General features: G+C 42.9%; 1 protein-coding gene across 3 annotated transcripts in view; it reads left to right on the forward strand.

The window, feature by feature from the left end:
- The window catches only part of SFXN3 (sideroflexin 3), a 54,330-nt gene that overhangs the window by 24,382 nt on the left and 13,952 nt on the right, over positions 1 to 15,996 (forward strand). For all 3 annotated transcript variants that reach the window (XM_030204781.1, XM_030204782.1, XM_030204783.1), the window contains 2 exons: positions 3,176 to 3,303; positions 14,639 to 14,688. In XM_030204781.1, coding sequence (XP_030060641.1) covers positions 3,176 to 3,303; positions 14,639 to 14,688 — 178 coding nt within the window. The remainder of the gene's footprint in view (positions 1 to 3,175; positions 3,304 to 14,638; positions 14,689 to 15,996) is intronic.

Here is a 15,996-nt window from a genome sequence, read left to right on the forward strand (position 1 = left end):
AGGAAAGAAGTGGGAAACTTGCTGGTAAGTCTCACGTTGGTGGTAGGCAAAAAAAAAAAAAAATAAAGAAAAACTGAGTCAGTGCTGAAAGAAAGGACAGTTAACTTTCTAGAAGCCAACGGGTTACAGGATCTGAGACAACATGGCTTTACCAAAGGAAAATCCTGCCAAACGCATCTTACTGACTTTTTTGACTGGGTGACAAAAGAACTGGATAAAGGACATTCGCTAGATTACTTGGATTTCAGCAAAGCCTTTGATACAGTCCATCACAGAAAACTCGTGAATAAGCTTACGACCCAAAGTGGTGAACTGGGTAGGAAACCGGTTGACCGACAGGCAACAGAGAGTGGTGGTAAACAATCCGCTCGGAGGAAAGGAAGGTGAGTAGTAGAGTGTCCCTGGTCAGAGCTGAGGCCGATTCTGTTTAATACATTTGCGAGAGATACTGATGAAGGATTAGAAGGAAAGGTTTGCCGTTTTGCGGATGACACAAAGATAGCCACTAGAGTGGATACCCTGGAGCGAGTAGAACCCGTGAGAAGGGATCTCCAAAAGTTAGAAGAATGGTCAAGGTCTGGCAGTTAAAATTTAGTAATGATCATATATAGAAACCTCTTATATCTGATGTTATATATATATATATAAAAACTATTTCAGTGTTATTCTAGGGTTTTCATAACTTGTTGGTTCCCAATATTAATTAATAATGATCATCTATAGAAACCTGAGAGGAAAACAGTAATGGAATTCAAACATGCATGGGATAAACATAAAGGAATCCTGTTCCGAGGGAATGGATCCTCAGAAGCTTAGCTGAGATTGGGAGGCGGGGCTGGTGGTTGGGAGGCAGGGATAGTGCTGGGCAGACTTATACGGTCTGTGCCCTGAAAATGACAGATACAAATCAAGGTAAGGTATACACAAAAAGTAGCACACATGAGTTTATCTTGTTGGGCAGACTGGATGGACTGTGCAGGTCTTTTTCTGCTGTCATCTACTATGTTACTATGTTATTTGATGTTATCTCTTTCTCTCTCTCTCTTTTTTTTTTTTTTTTTTAATTTTTCTTTAAATATAGTGCTCAGATCTGAGTGCTTATTGGAGCCCAAGTTTGATGGTTTGAATCATTTAAGGATATTATCGTCTATGTACTGTGAATTGTAGATATTGGTAGGGTGGTGGATTTTAGTACAATGATGCTGGTATGTAACTAGAGAAGATGACTCCTTGGGCTCTAATAAACACTCAAATCTGAGCACTATTCACTATATTTAAAGAAAAATAATAATAAAACAAATTAGATATATAACATCAAATGTAAGAGGTTTCTATAGATGATCATTATTAATTAATAGGGAACCAACAAGTTATGAATACCCTAGAATAATATTGTTAAAATTTAATGCCAAGAAGTGCAGAATGATGCACTTGAGGTTCAGAAACCGAAAATAGAGATACTGGATAGGAGGGAAGAGATTGGTGTTCTCGACTCAGGAGAGGGACCTTGGGGTAATGGTGACTGAGGATCTGAAGGTGAAGAAACAATGCGACAAGGCGGTGGCCGTGGACAGAAGGATGCTAGGCTGAATAGAGAGGGGCATAACCAGCAGAAGAAAGGAGGTATTGATGCCCTTCTACAAGTCGTTAGTGAGGCCCCACTTGGAGTATTGTGTTCAGTTTTGGAGGCTGTATCTTGCAAAGGATGTAAAAAGACTTGAAGTGGTGCAAAGAAAAGCTACAAAAATGGTATGGGATTTGCATTACAAGACATACGAGGAGAGACTTGCTGACCTGAACATGTATACCCTGGAGGAATGTGACAAACCCAATGGTACCAAATCACTAAAGCCAGATGGTATTCATTCTGGACTTTGAGTGAACTCAAATATGAAATTGCAAACCTGCTAGTAAAAATCTAGAACCTAGATTGTTACCTGAATGTAACTCACCTTGAGCTACTACTGAAAAAGGTGTGAGCAAAATCCAAATAAATAAATAAAATATTGTAGAAAACTACCACTCTACCTGAGTGGCCAGTGTGGTGCTAGTTTTTAAGAAGGGCTTTAGGGTAATTCAAGAAACCACAGATCAGAGAGACTTATTTTGGTAACTATTACATTTTTGACTTTTGTATATTGCTTTGGCATACAGGTTTATGATCTCTGTTTGGGTTTTACACAAACTCAAAGGCACACAGAATTCTTGAAAGAATGCTCATTTTGGCCAGGGTTTCAGATGAAGGATTGGGAGAGTCACTCAAACCTGCAGCCTTCTCCTAGTTTTCCCCACATAATATTTATTACATGGGCACATCAAAATGTACACCACATGAGTGGATTGCCAATTAGTGTGTGATGTAAGCACATATTTCTTCTGATCAATTGGGTTAACAAAATCCACACACTCCACAGTGATGGTACAGATCCCACATCTCCCACATTTGTGGTGTCCACCACCGGTGGTTATCCAGCCTCCTGGTACAGGTAAATTGGCTGGGCTTAAAAGTTCTTTCAAATTCCGCCCTCTTGAAAGGCAATTCTCAAACGATGCTGATGGAAAATCTCATGTGTTTGCATGATGTCCCGGTTGCGTTTTATGATCTTCGCCACTCTTTTTGGTTCCTCGGTTGAACAAGGGTATCATTGAGAACAGTGAAGAATGCATTTCGGAGGGTCAGTAGTAGAGACCTTTCATTGTCCGATAATCACAATAGTAAGAATGACAGTGATATAGTGGACACCTTTGTATTAAGGTATTCGAAGGGAGGGGAAGAAGTGGCGAAGATCATAAAATGCGACTGGGACATCATGCTAACACATGAGATTTTCCATCAGCATCGTTTGAGAATTGGGATTAGAATTAGTTATGAGAAATAACCCAGACACCCTCCTTTCAAACCTGATAGTAAGAATTCTGATAGTTTGGATTATTTAAGCAAAAAGACAAATGTTTCACCCAAATTTCTTCTGAATTATGTATTGTTTGTTACCTTTAGTGTCCAGTGTTCCCATCAATTTGTTCCCATATGGCTTATTACGGGAACATTGGACACTAAAGGGTTAATTAGATTTACTTTTTTGCTAAGCAGTCTATACAGTTATAGCTTGTAATATCATTTTTCTGTGTGTCGAGACGATTGCGTGATCATTTATAAGGTTTGTTTCTGTTTCAGAGAGCTGAAGTTTGGGATTCCCATTACCGATGAGAATGGGAAAAGACTGGCAGAGTCCACAAAGGCAGCCCAGCAGGCCATAATTCAGGTGGTGATTTCTCGAATTGGTATGGCTGTCCCAGCTATGGGTGAGTAGCTAAAACATTGTCTCTCTCTGCATCTGACAACTTACATTACAGCATGACTTATATTCTGCAGTTAACATCCCGGTTTTACGCAGATTACACTTTTTGAGAGGCTGGATAGTCACCAGGAACATACAGTGCTAAAGTACAGTCACTCAGAATGTGACAAAATACTATCACACTTTAGATTGTCATTCTCTAGCATTCAGGACGTATTTCTTGAATAGAAGTGTTTTGAGGTTGCTTCTGAATTACTTATAATCAGCTGCAGTTAATAAATGTCCTAAGAGCTCGTTATCTAGTCTTGCTGCTTCAAATGAAAGAAGATTATCAACAATTTTAGCTCTCTTTTTGTTTTTTTTTTGGTTACATTCGTACCCCGCGCTTTCCCACTCATGGCAGGCTCAATGCGGCTTACATGGGGCAATGGAGGATTAAGTGACTTGCCCAGAGTCACAAGGAGCTGCCTGTGCCTGAAGTGGGAATCGAACTCAGTTCCTCAGGACCAAAGTCCACCACCCTAACCACTAGGCCACTCCTCCACTGTTGCTACTATTTGAGATTCTACATGGAATGTTGCTATTCCACCAATGTGGCCGCGCAGGCTTCTGCTTCTGTGAGTCTGACGTCCTGCACGTACGTGCAGGACGTCAGACTCACAGAAACAGAAGCCTGCGCAGCCTTCTACATGGAATGTTGCTAGTGGAATAGCAACATTAACATTCCATGTAGAATCTCCAATAGTAGCAACAGAATCTCAATAGTAGCAACATTCCATCTAGAACCTCCAAGAGTAGCAACATTCCACGTAGAATCTCCAATAGTATCTATTTTATTTTTGTTACATTTGTACCCTGCGCTTTCCCACTCATGGCAGGCTCAATGCGGCTTACATGGGGCAATGGAGGGTTAAGTGACTTGCCCAGAGTCACAAGGAGCTGCCTGTGCCTGAAGTGGGAATCGAACTCAGTTCCTCAGGACCAAAGTCCACCACCCTAACCACTAGGCCACTCCTCCTCAAGGATTGGTAGGCAAAAAAACTTTAAATTCCTAGTTGGTTTGGTAGATATGTGAAAAGAATAATGAGTAAGAAGGTATAGTGGTGCAGTACCAAAAATTGTCTTAAACATAAGAATTGAAAAAAAAAATTATACTGATAGCCAGTGAGTTTTTATGTAGTAAGGTCATAAACTGTCATATTATCCATAGACCGTTATTAAGTGTACTTGGGGAAAATCCACTATTTTTGGGATAAGCAGTATAAAATGTTTTGTACTTTTTTGGGATCTTGCCAGGTATTTGTGATCTGGATTGGCCACTGTTGGAAACAGGATGCTGGGCTTGATGGACCATTGGTCTTTCCCAGTATGGCAATACTGATGTACTTATGACTAGATTAAACGTAAAGCAGTATTTTGTATAGTTTGAAGCTTTTTGAATACATGTTTGGAGCAACCCAGATAAATGATATTACAATCATCTAAAAGACTTAAGACGAGATTGTACTAATAGACGGAAGTTTCCTGGTCAAAATATTTCCGAACATGTCGAAGGTTTCGCATAACAAAAAAGGCCTTTTGAGTTAAGGTGTTAATCTGCGTTTGTGATTTTTTTTTTATTTTTGTTTAAATCTCTTTATTAAAGTAACAACAAAACAAGCAACATTCTTTGCAATACAAATTTTTTGAATTTAACGGGTGAGTAGTAGAACCACGATAAAACCTAAAGTCCACCCCTTCCCCTTCCCCCCCCAGATCCCACAGTTAATAAGCTAAAGGTTAAGAATACAGTTATGAGCAGAGTCAGAGAAGCCCAAAAAGGCTCTCATATACCACAAAATCTTTAGCCCACTACAGATTCCAAGTCTGCACAACTCTTGACTAAATTTCTTTACTAGAGAATGTAGACCTGGTTTGGTAACTATTGAAAATTCACTCCAAACAGATCCAACTTGCAACAGTCCCTGTTGCCTATGCTCAGCTCCTGAATTTTCCACAGAGAATGTGGTAACAGCAGTTAGCTTAGCAGGGTTTAAAAAAAAAGGGTTTGGCTAATTTCCTGAAGGAAAAGTCCATAAGCCATTATTAAGGTGGATTTGCGAAAATCTACTGCTTATTTCTAGGATAAGCAACATAAAATTTGTTTTACTCTTTTTGAAACTTGCTGGGTGATTGTGATCTGGATTGGCCACTGTTGGAAACAGGATACTGGGCTTAATGGACCTTCCGTCTGTCCCAGTATGGCAACATTTATGTTCGTATGTAGACGCGTGTGACGAAGCTAGTTAGGCTCAGATATTCAGCGCCAAACGAGCCATGTTGAGTGGTCAAATTAGGCCACTTAAATAGCAGGCCTATTTTTGACCGCTAAAAAGTTAACTAGTTATCGCTGGATATCGGTATAGCCAGTTAACTTTTTAGTGGCCAAAATAAACCTGGATATTCAATGTTGGTTGCCGGCTGCAGCCTGTCATTGAATATCTGTGTTTAAGTCCGGTGGCAGACAGCAGACGTGCTGCCCTCACCTGAATATCGGACCCAATGTGTTTTTCTTTGGATGAGTTCCAGTCATCAGTGAAAGTTCAAATTGCAAACAGAGAGTATGCTTTTAGGTTCATTATTCTCTCTTCATTATCCTAGACTTCATTCATTCATTTATTTTTGATCAGTAATTTCACCCTGCAGCAGCTTTAATCTAAAGGGCACCTAACTTTTCTATCTAATTTTGGCATTCAAATTTAAGAGAACGACAGAGCGTGTGAGCAGAGAAGGTCAGTCCAGCCTAATCTCATTTGCTTAGCATTTTCCTTCTAAGGCATGCCTATGTTCTTGCACAAGGAAATTCTTAGATCCTTGCTGAGAGAGTTATTAGTTTGCTTGCAGGAATTTTCATTTGTAAAATCCCCTTGGCTGAAGATCCGCAACCTCTTTACCAGTGGTGTCAGCTGTTAAGATATGGGATGAGTAATGATGGGATTCTTTACAGAAATCATCAACAAATGGTAGGGACTGACCACCAAGGAGTGGTAAAGTACAGGGGATTCAGTCCAGATCCTGCTGCTCTACTCACGCTCAATAAGAGATTAATAATGTGGACTCATGCTCCTTGGGAACAAGCGGGCAGTGTTCCGTCTAAGAATTGACGGTTTATGTGCAAACATTTCCACCAACTAAATTTGTGTACAGATATGTGCTGCTGAAGATAATGTTTTATTTTAAACATTTTAACGGTAATATGTTAATATCTACTTCTAAATGGTTGCTTGCTTATCTTGTTCGCAACTGTCTTGGCAACAAGTAAAATAAAACTGTAAAAACTTAAATAGAAAAGAAATGTTCATGGACCTCTTGCTGAAGATAAGAACAAACCCCTTTGAAGCATTCATGCAATAAAACTTTACCATTCACACACATATACAGGGCAGGAGCATGTAATTAAGAGAAGCCTTCAAGTATACCCCAGGAGACCATCTTTCTAATGCCTTAGCATCCAAGACAACTTGGCTATCCTACTACAGAGAAATCCTTTCACCCAGAGCCTTTCATATCAGGGATTTTAATGCAGCTAGTACTACTGTTTATACCAAGCAAGAGTTGGTTGGAGGGCTTGCTCACAAAGGAGATTGAGAAACAAATGTCTTCAGTACACTTTACATTGGTTCTTCTGCAGGAAAGTGCTTGAAGGAGTTTCTACTGTCCAGTCCACAGCTCACTCAGCTTAGATGTTTTCCTTTTTTTGTTACATGTAGCCATTCCGGCAGGAACTCTTCTAGAGAGTGGCACAAATGGAGCCTGCCTGTTCACCTCCAGTCTGTTAGATGTTGCTTCCCTCACCGCAGCCTGCTATGATCCTCTGAACACTGAGAAGTCCAGGCGTTCACCACCGTCCCATCTAGGGTGTTCCAAGTGCTCAATTTTTGACCAGAATGTCCAATTTTTCTCTTAATTGTACCATCCTTTAGTGTCCTTCCATCTCTGGCCTGCTATTGCTCTTAAGCACGCCCCAGTCCTGCCTTCGCTACACCTCCAACACGCCCCCGTGAACTTTGGTTGTCCCCGCGACGGACTGCAGTTGAGGACACCCAAAATCGGCTTTCGATTATGCCGATTTGGGTGACCCTGAGAGAAGGACGCCCATCTCCCGATTTGTGTCAGAAGATGGGCGCCTTTCTCTTTCGAAAATGCCCCTGAAAGTGTATTTGCCTTTCAGTTCAACTAAGTTCTTCACATGCACTGATGGTGATGCTAAGGAACATTGAATTCTTGGTTGCTGAGACCTATAACTTTTTTCTGTAGTACTGTTCACCAGCAGCAATATAAACGATTATACGAATGAATTAATGTTGGAGAAGAACCACCAAAATCCTGAAGTCAGTCACTTGCTGGCTGTCCATGTCTTCCACCAACAATATGACGGAACTAAAGCTTCACTTACAGATTGTCAAGGATGAGGCGCATCTTTGGCATATAATTTTTCAAGATAGGTCCCACCATCCACCTGTGGCGGCTATGAACTTTGGGATCGAATTTGAGCTGCTGTTGCATGAATCTTGAACGCATGTCTGCAGAACAAATAAGAGCATTGTCAGGATTACCTATTTGCATCCTGAGGGAAATGTGTCAAGAGGCTACCTACCGTCAAATGTACAGCAGCTAGAGACTCTTACAGATCTTTCTCCATCTTGGAGCCCAGAAACCTCAACTTTCAAAGTTATCTTTTTTACCTATGTATAAGAGGAATCTTGGAAATCGGGAACAACAGTGGATGTGAGTCAGCACATTGGTGTGACCCACCTTTAGTGACAACTTTGTTGAGCAGTTTTGGGTAGCTATAGCAAATCACACAGATGCTTCAGGAGATCATGATTTCCGTCACTGGGCATTTTGCACTGTGTATATTGGCTTTACCTTTCAGCAGTGTAGCCATTGAAATAACTTTTTTTTTCTCAGATGAACCTCATCAAGACAAAATTGAGAAATGCGACAAGGCATTCTGGAAGCCTTGTATATTTGCAGCTACATGAGGCGCAAAGACACATGCTGCAATGAGTCTTTGACAGCTGCGATTCTGAGTAAATTCAACACAGATATTTATGCAACAGATACCGGTGAGGACAACTCAGTATCTGAGGAGCATTTTGCAACTTGCTGACAGAGCCAGGCCTGTCCCCAAGGGCTCGTTTTAGAGCCACTCTCCAAGGGCTCTTTTTAGAGCCAGTGTCTAGCTATTCAAGTCTTGCCTCAGCATTCTTGCTCTACCCAGGGCCCTGGTCCACCAGCCAGGCCTGCCCCCATGGGCTGTTTTTCAGAGCCACCCAGCAAGGGCTCTTTTTCAGAGCCAGTGTCTAACTGTTCCAGTCTGTCCAGCCTTGGCATTCCCCAAATGCCCTACAGGATAGGAAGCTAGAAGGCTTGCTGAAACAAGCCTTTGAAGTGGCCTCTTTGAGCCTTCAAGCAACAATGTTCAGCTCATTCATGGCTAGAGCATGCCTGAAGTAGCATCAGCAGTCTGCAACACAAGACTGGTACCAACACCCAGCTGGGAGCAGGGTTGTCATATGTGGTGGATGCTATATATGACATGTTACGGGGTTATGGCCCACAGTATGTCTTTGGCTGTCACAGCACCTCTTCAACTCTGATTGTAGCATTGGACAGTGGATGCAGTGTATCTAGTGGAGAAGAACTTGGTAACTTGATGAAAGAACTGGCAGAAACTAAGCTGCAGTGGTTGCCTCTGGTCATCCATCTTTGGGGGCTCTCAATCTCATTTTTGAGACAGCAGACTGCACCGACCTGGTTGTCAGCAAAACGGTCAGAAGTCCTGCTTTCAGGCATGCTAGTCTTCCTTTCATGCGGACAGGAAGTCCTCCTCTCAGTCAGCTAGAGAGCTCAGTGCCTCCCTAGCTTTGCAGTGATGCGAGGCTGGTCCACTCTTCTCATCCTCTGGTGGGATGACATCGTCAGGAGTTTTGGGATGTGTGGGCCAAAATCACGTCAGACCAATGGGTTATGGATATTCTTACAGAATGTTGTAAGTTGGAATTCGACCACCCTATTGCTCCTCTCTCTTCTTGAAGTCTCCTTGTCGAATGGGAACCAATGTGGTTGAGGTTCAGGCCACTGTAGATTCCTTGCTGGTGCTCTGAGCCCTTGTTCCAGTTCCCCAAGCTGAAATGGGACAAGGCTGCTTTCGCATGGAAACACCAAGAGCGTTCATAGCCTTGGTGCAAGCGGGATAATTTATCACTGCACTCAATGTCAAGGAGACATACTTGCTTATATCTATATGGCCACTGCATCAGAGGTTTCTACGTTTTGTGGTGCTGGCCCATCTCTTCCAGTTCAGGGCTTTGCCCTTCGGTCTCACCATGACACCAAGAATATTTACCAAGGTTGTGATGGTAGTGGCGGCCTTCCTTCGGCACCAGGGAATCAGAGTTCACCCGTATCTCAATGACTGGCTCATTAGTGCGCCATCCTGTTTGGACAGTGTGGCGGAGATGGACAAAGTTGTCTGCCTTCTGCAGTGGTTGGGTTGAGTGATCAATTTCAAGAAGAGCAGACTAACTCCATCGCAGATGCTGGAATATCTGGGCATTCTATTGACACAGCAAAGGAGGAAAAAGGACCTCAGTAGACTGTGGTTTGTTGCTAGCAACAACAGTTTGAGCTGTGGAACATTAAATATGTTGGAGGTTTTTTCTGGAATAATGATTTGTTCTGTGTTTTGTAGTATGGACAATATTGTAACCCAGCTAGGGTGATTATCAAATTGTCTTTGCTAGCAACAAACCGCAGTCTACTGAGATCCTTTTTCCTCTTTTGCTCCTTTTCACTTTTAGTGAGCAGCTTTGGGCTTCAGCGATTAGAATTATCAACAAATATTATATGCAAAATACATGTAGGTAGTGGCCATTCTAAAATCACAATTTCCATGTGGAAATCTTGTGGTACCACATTACAACTCCTTTCCCTCCTCCACCACCAAAAGCACTCTTTGTACCATACAACTTCCAATTCTAATAGCCGTTTTAACAGTCCACTTGTGCTCCAGCAGAATTTTTCCTTGATTTCATGAATGATTGATCCTCAGGCAGTGGAAGTCTGCACAACTATTTGACATCTCTCAGTAAGTGCAACCCCCCAAAAATAAGGTGATAATTTTAGAGATCACTGAACTCTTTGGGCATGTTTGTTGTGGTTGATTTCCAGAAAAGAAGGATGAGACTGTATAAATGGTAACTGAAAACAGTACATGGCTCGTATCTTAGCTTTCTCGCTTGACTAACAAGTAGATAGTATTTGACATTGCAACTGAGAATAAAATGAGTCTAGGTGAGCAGTGGCGTACCTAGGGTAGTTGACACCCGGGGCCGGTCATTTTTTAACACCCCCCCTCCAAACTCTAGTACTAGGCATGCCGAGAATACAAAACACTCAGGACCTATAGAGCAATTCTAGCATACCATAAGCAGTAATTTCTACAAGTCACACAAGGAAAAGGAAAGCATCTTAAACACTACAGTGAGCACTAGAACATCAATTCACCTACTGTAAAACGAAACCAGGCAGAATAACACAGATCGTCCATCTTGCACAGTCAATGCCAATCGAAAGCCATGTCTTTTTCACAAACACAGATACACCCTAATCCACTATAGAATAAGCAATAACCTTTCTATTTAGACAAAAATTAAACTGAACCCCTGATGCCAGACTCTGCATACAATGCAACACCACAGAAACAGAAAATGTCCCCTAGTACTGTGCAAAACATAAAGACAGCAGATGTAAATTTGAAAAAACTAACAAGTACCAATCACCACTTTACAAATTAACAAATAGAAATAAAACAAATATAGAAAATAAAATAATACCATTTTATTGGACTAATACATTTAGCTTTCAGAGGCCAAAACATCCTTCCTCAGGTCAATACAGTATAGTGCTGTTACAATATCCTATCCGGACCTGAGGAAGGGGGGTTTGTTCTCCGAAAGTTAGCCAAAATGTATTAAAATTAGTCCAATAAAAAGATTACCTTGTTTACATGTTCTATTATAAACATTAACACAGCTACAATACTACTTTATCCTAAAGCAAAAAAAAAAATAAAAATATATATTTTATTTACAGTTTGTCGTCTCTGGTTTCTGCTTTCCTCATCTTCTTTTCACTGTCTTTCTTCCATCCAGCATCTGTCTTTGTTCTCTCTCTGCCATCCAGTGTCTGCCCTCTCTGCTGTCGCCTCCATCCAATGTCTGCCCTCTCTCCCTGCCCCTTCCATCTACATCTGCCCTCTATCTCTGCCCCTTCCATCCACCATCTGCCCCTGTCTGCCCTCTCTCTCTCCCCCTTCCATTCACTGTCTGCCCTTTCTATCCCTTCCATCCACTATCTGCCCTTTCTCTCTGCCCCTTCAATCCATCATTTACCCTCCCTCTCCCATCCATCCAGGGTCTGCCCTCCCTCTCCTCCCCCTTCCATCCAGGATCTGTCCCCTTTCTCTTCCCCTTTTTTCAGCCCCCAGTTTCAACCCCAGCCCTTTTCTGTCACCAGTCCTGAGCTTCAGCCCCAGCCACTTCTCCCTGTCTCCTTTTCAGCCCCCAGTCCCCACAATTTCAGCCCCTGCCGCCTTTCAGCCCCCAGTTTCAGCCCCCTTCATCTACATGCCTTGCCCCCCTTTTCAGCCCGACCCATTCTCCCACCTGACCCAGGCATGCCCCATTTTCCGTCATGACCCCTTCTCAGACCCCAGTTCCAGCCCCCTTCTCCCATTTGAGAGCCCCCTCCTCCCATCTGAGAACCCCCTCCCCACCCCAGTCCTTCTCCCATCTGAGAATCCCCAGAACACCCCTCTCCTCTCCCATCTGAGAACCCCCCCTCCCCACCCCAGTCCCCTTCTCCCATCTGGAAACCCCTCCCCACTCCAGTCCCCTTCTCTCATCTGAAAACCCCCTCCCCACCCCATGTGAGAACACCCCTCTCCCATCTGAGAACCCCCTCCCCACCCCAGTCCCCTTTTCCCATATAAAAACCCCTTCCCCCATGTGAGAACCCCCAGAACACCCCTCTCCCATCTGAGAACCCCCTCCCCACCCCAGTCCCCTTCTCCCATATAAAAACCCCCTCCCCTCCCCATGTGAGAACACCCCTCTCCCATCTGAGAACCCCCTCCCCACCCCAGTCCCCTTTTCCCATATAAAAACCCCTTCCCCCATGTGAGAACCCCCAGAACACCCCTCTCCCATCTGAGAGCCCCCTCCCCACTCCAGTCCCCTTCTCCCATATGAAAACCCCTCCTCTCCCAGCATGTGAGAACCCCCACAATACCCCTCTCCCATCTGAGGACCCCACCCCGACCCGACTCTCCTGCTCCCACCCTACTTTAAAAAAAAATTTTTGAAGCGTCGTTGCAGGCAGCGCCTCGCGTCTGCCCTGCTTGTAAAAGAAGTAAATCTCTTCGCTTCGTCGTCGTCGGGCCTCACTATGTCCCGCCCTCGCGGAAATTACCTCAGAGGAGGGCGGGACATAGTGAGGCCCGACGACGACGAAGCAAAGAGATTTACTTTTTACAACAAGCAGGGCAGACGCAAGGCGCTGCCTGCAACGACACTTCAAAAAAAAATTTTTAAAGGTAAAGTGGGAGCAGTGGGAGCGAAGCGGATCACCGCCCCCACCGCCCCCCCCTTGGTACGCCACTGTAGGTGAGTCAAGGAAATATATTTGGAAGAAATTCAACAGATTCTGAAAAGTCCGATGGATTTGACTGAAGCAGTGTGGCATGCAGACATTTCTGATTAATGCACATGAAACTGGTCAGTATTCAAATGGTTTTTAAACAGTAACTGTCACCGGTTAATTTGGCCTCAAATATTCAATGCCGAGCTGTGTCTATGCATCAGAATTGAATGTCTGGGTTTCACTGGACTTCTGCTGCTGGAATGTGTGTGGGTCCTGGCCAGTATTCATCCAGGTCTATTGGTAAGTCAGCCTCAGGGGAGGGGGATCTGGCTGTGCTCGGGGGGGGGGGGGGGGGGGCTGAGCAGACTTTGCTCAGAGGGAGCAGGAGGGAGGACGGAGCAACTTCAGGCTGCAACCCGGTGTTTATGCAAGGGCTAGCTGATACTCAGTTCTGACACCTGCACAGCTAATCAGGCAAATTGCCTTTTATTCTGTCCTGTATGCTTTGTTAGAACAGAACTTAGAATAAGCGATAAGATCAAATAAAAGGGTAGCCTCACTGTATATTAAATATAATCCATTCTGGTTTGTACTATGTTGTATCGCTCCATGGTGCGACCGCACCTTGAGTATTGTGTTCAATTCTGGCCGCCGCATCTCAAGAAAGATATAGTAGAATTGGAAAAGGTGCAGCGAAGGGCGACTAAAATGATAGCGGGGATGGGACGACTTCCCTATGAAGAAAGACTAAGGAGGCTAGGGCTATTCAGCTTGGAGAAGAGACGGCTGAGGGGAGACATGATAGAGGTATATAAAATAATGAGTGGAGTGGAACAGGTGGATGTGAAGTGTCCACGCTTTCCAAAAATACTAGGACTAGGGGGTATGCGATGAAACTACAGTGTAGTAAATTTAAAACAAATCTGAGAAAATTTTTCTTCACCCAACGTGTAATTAAACTCTGGAATTCATTGCCAGAAAATGTGGTGAAGGCGGTTATCTTAGCAGAGTTTAAAAAGGGGTTGGACGGATTCCTAAAGGACAAGTCCATAAACTGCTACTAAACGGACTTGGAAAAATCCCAAATCCCAGGAATAACATGTATAGAATGTTTGTACGTTTGGGAAGCTTGCCAGGTGCCCTTGGCCTGGATTGGCCGCTGTCGTGGACAAGATGCTGGGCTCGATGGACCCTTGGTCTTTTCCCAGTATGGCATTACTTATGTACTTATATGTAGTTAATTCTGATTTGCTGTGCTTTCCTGTCATGAATTGAGTTCCTTATCTGTCTATTTGTATATACAAATAGTATTTTTATATATGTAAACCGTTCTGGTTTGCAGTTGCGATAAGATACTGTATATAAATTGATATAAATAAATAAAAAATAAAACACTGAATATTGCCCTGCATAACTTCTGGATCCACCCCCTGAACCTGCCCACTTTCAGCATGGCTGGTGAGTGCTGATATTTAGCAGCACTGTCCGGTTAAGTGCCGCTAATATCGGTGGCTAGGCATATGCAAGCGATTTAAACGCTCTCCTGCCCATTTAATTCACTTTGAATAATGACCCCCAAATTTTCAAACACACTTGTCACGAATTGTAAAAATCTGTTCTTAAATTCTTTCTTTATCATTCTTTTCCTGCAGCAATTCCTCCCTTGATCATGAACTATCTGGAGAAGAGAGCTTTCTTGAAGGTAGGAGACAACTGCAGACACTATGAGATACACACTGTTGCCTCTGACTGGGTTTTTTTTTTTTGTATTTAACTTTTTATTAGTGAAATACGCTATAAAGCTGTTTGCAATCCCATTCTATAATATCTGACTGTAGGGATCTGAATATAGACTGCACTTCAGTTGTTCCTTGCTCAGGGGGATGAGGAGGATGTAAAAACCAAGGGTGGAAGAAAAGGTTCCAATAGCTCTATATTTATTAAAAAAAAAATCAAGGGTTGTCTCCCAGGGTTCAGAAATAGACCCTTGATAAAATGGCCCCCTGGGATGACAGAGCTTATGAGAGATTAAATATTACTTTTCTGAATTTGAGCTTTACAAACAATGATTGTAGAAGTTTAAACTCATTAAGCTCATTTAGGTGCTTTAATTTTTATTAGTCAATGTCTTCACAGCGGCCTTGTTTCATCAGGCACTGTGAAGCCTACTTGAATTTTATAAGCTCTGGGCACATCAATGCTGCATTATTCGATAAAACTAGTAAAAAGGAAAACAGACAAAATATCAGGTTGGGGTCATACCTTTTAGCTGGCTGTGACAAAACAGTGGGTTTTTAAGCCTGTAACCTGTATTTTTTCTTGAAGTGTATTTCTCTAGTTTGGCCAGCAGGTGGTGCGTGTTTTATGTTTAAAGCTGTTACAGAGAAATGACTGTTCCTTCTTTAGTTTAACACAAAGAGGAAGTAACCTGCAGTGATGTGGTCAGCTGTTTTTAAAAAGTGTTCTGGAATCTGATTGGCCTAGGACCTTCCCCCCCCCCTTCCCCCCTGAGGTGTAGGTTGAGCATTTGTTCAATATTTTGTTTGAGGTCACTTGGGGGTGACTTGGCTGTTTGAGCTCTGTTTAAAAAAAAAAGTCTCTTTTTTACCCCATGCCATTTTATTCTCTTCCTTAGACCAGGGGTAGGCAACTCCGATCCTCGAGAGCCGCAGGCAGGTCAGGTTTTCAGGATATCCACAATGAATATTCAGGAGATAGATTTGCAAGCACTGCCTCCATGGTATGCTAATCTATCTCCTGCATATTCATTGTGGATATCCTGAAAACCTGACCTGATTGCGGCTCTCGAGGACCGGAGTTGCCTACCCCTGCCTTAGACCAACAATAAAGGGGGAGCGTGTTAGAGGTAAGGAGTACCAAATAAAAGAAAAATAATACTTTTGTCTGGAAATTGGCCTGACCATTTGTTCGCTCAAATATCTTAATCTCAATTATCTCAAACCTTGGATCCAATTGGTGCTCTTTTTAAATCTAGAAAAACTCGAAGCTG

Source organism: Microcaecilia unicolor, chromosome 5 (assembly GCF_901765095.1).
Source record: "Microcaecilia unicolor chromosome 5, aMicUni1.1, whole genome shotgun sequence".
Lineage (NCBI taxonomy): Eukaryota > Metazoa > Chordata > Amphibia > Gymnophiona > Siphonopidae > Microcaecilia > Microcaecilia unicolor.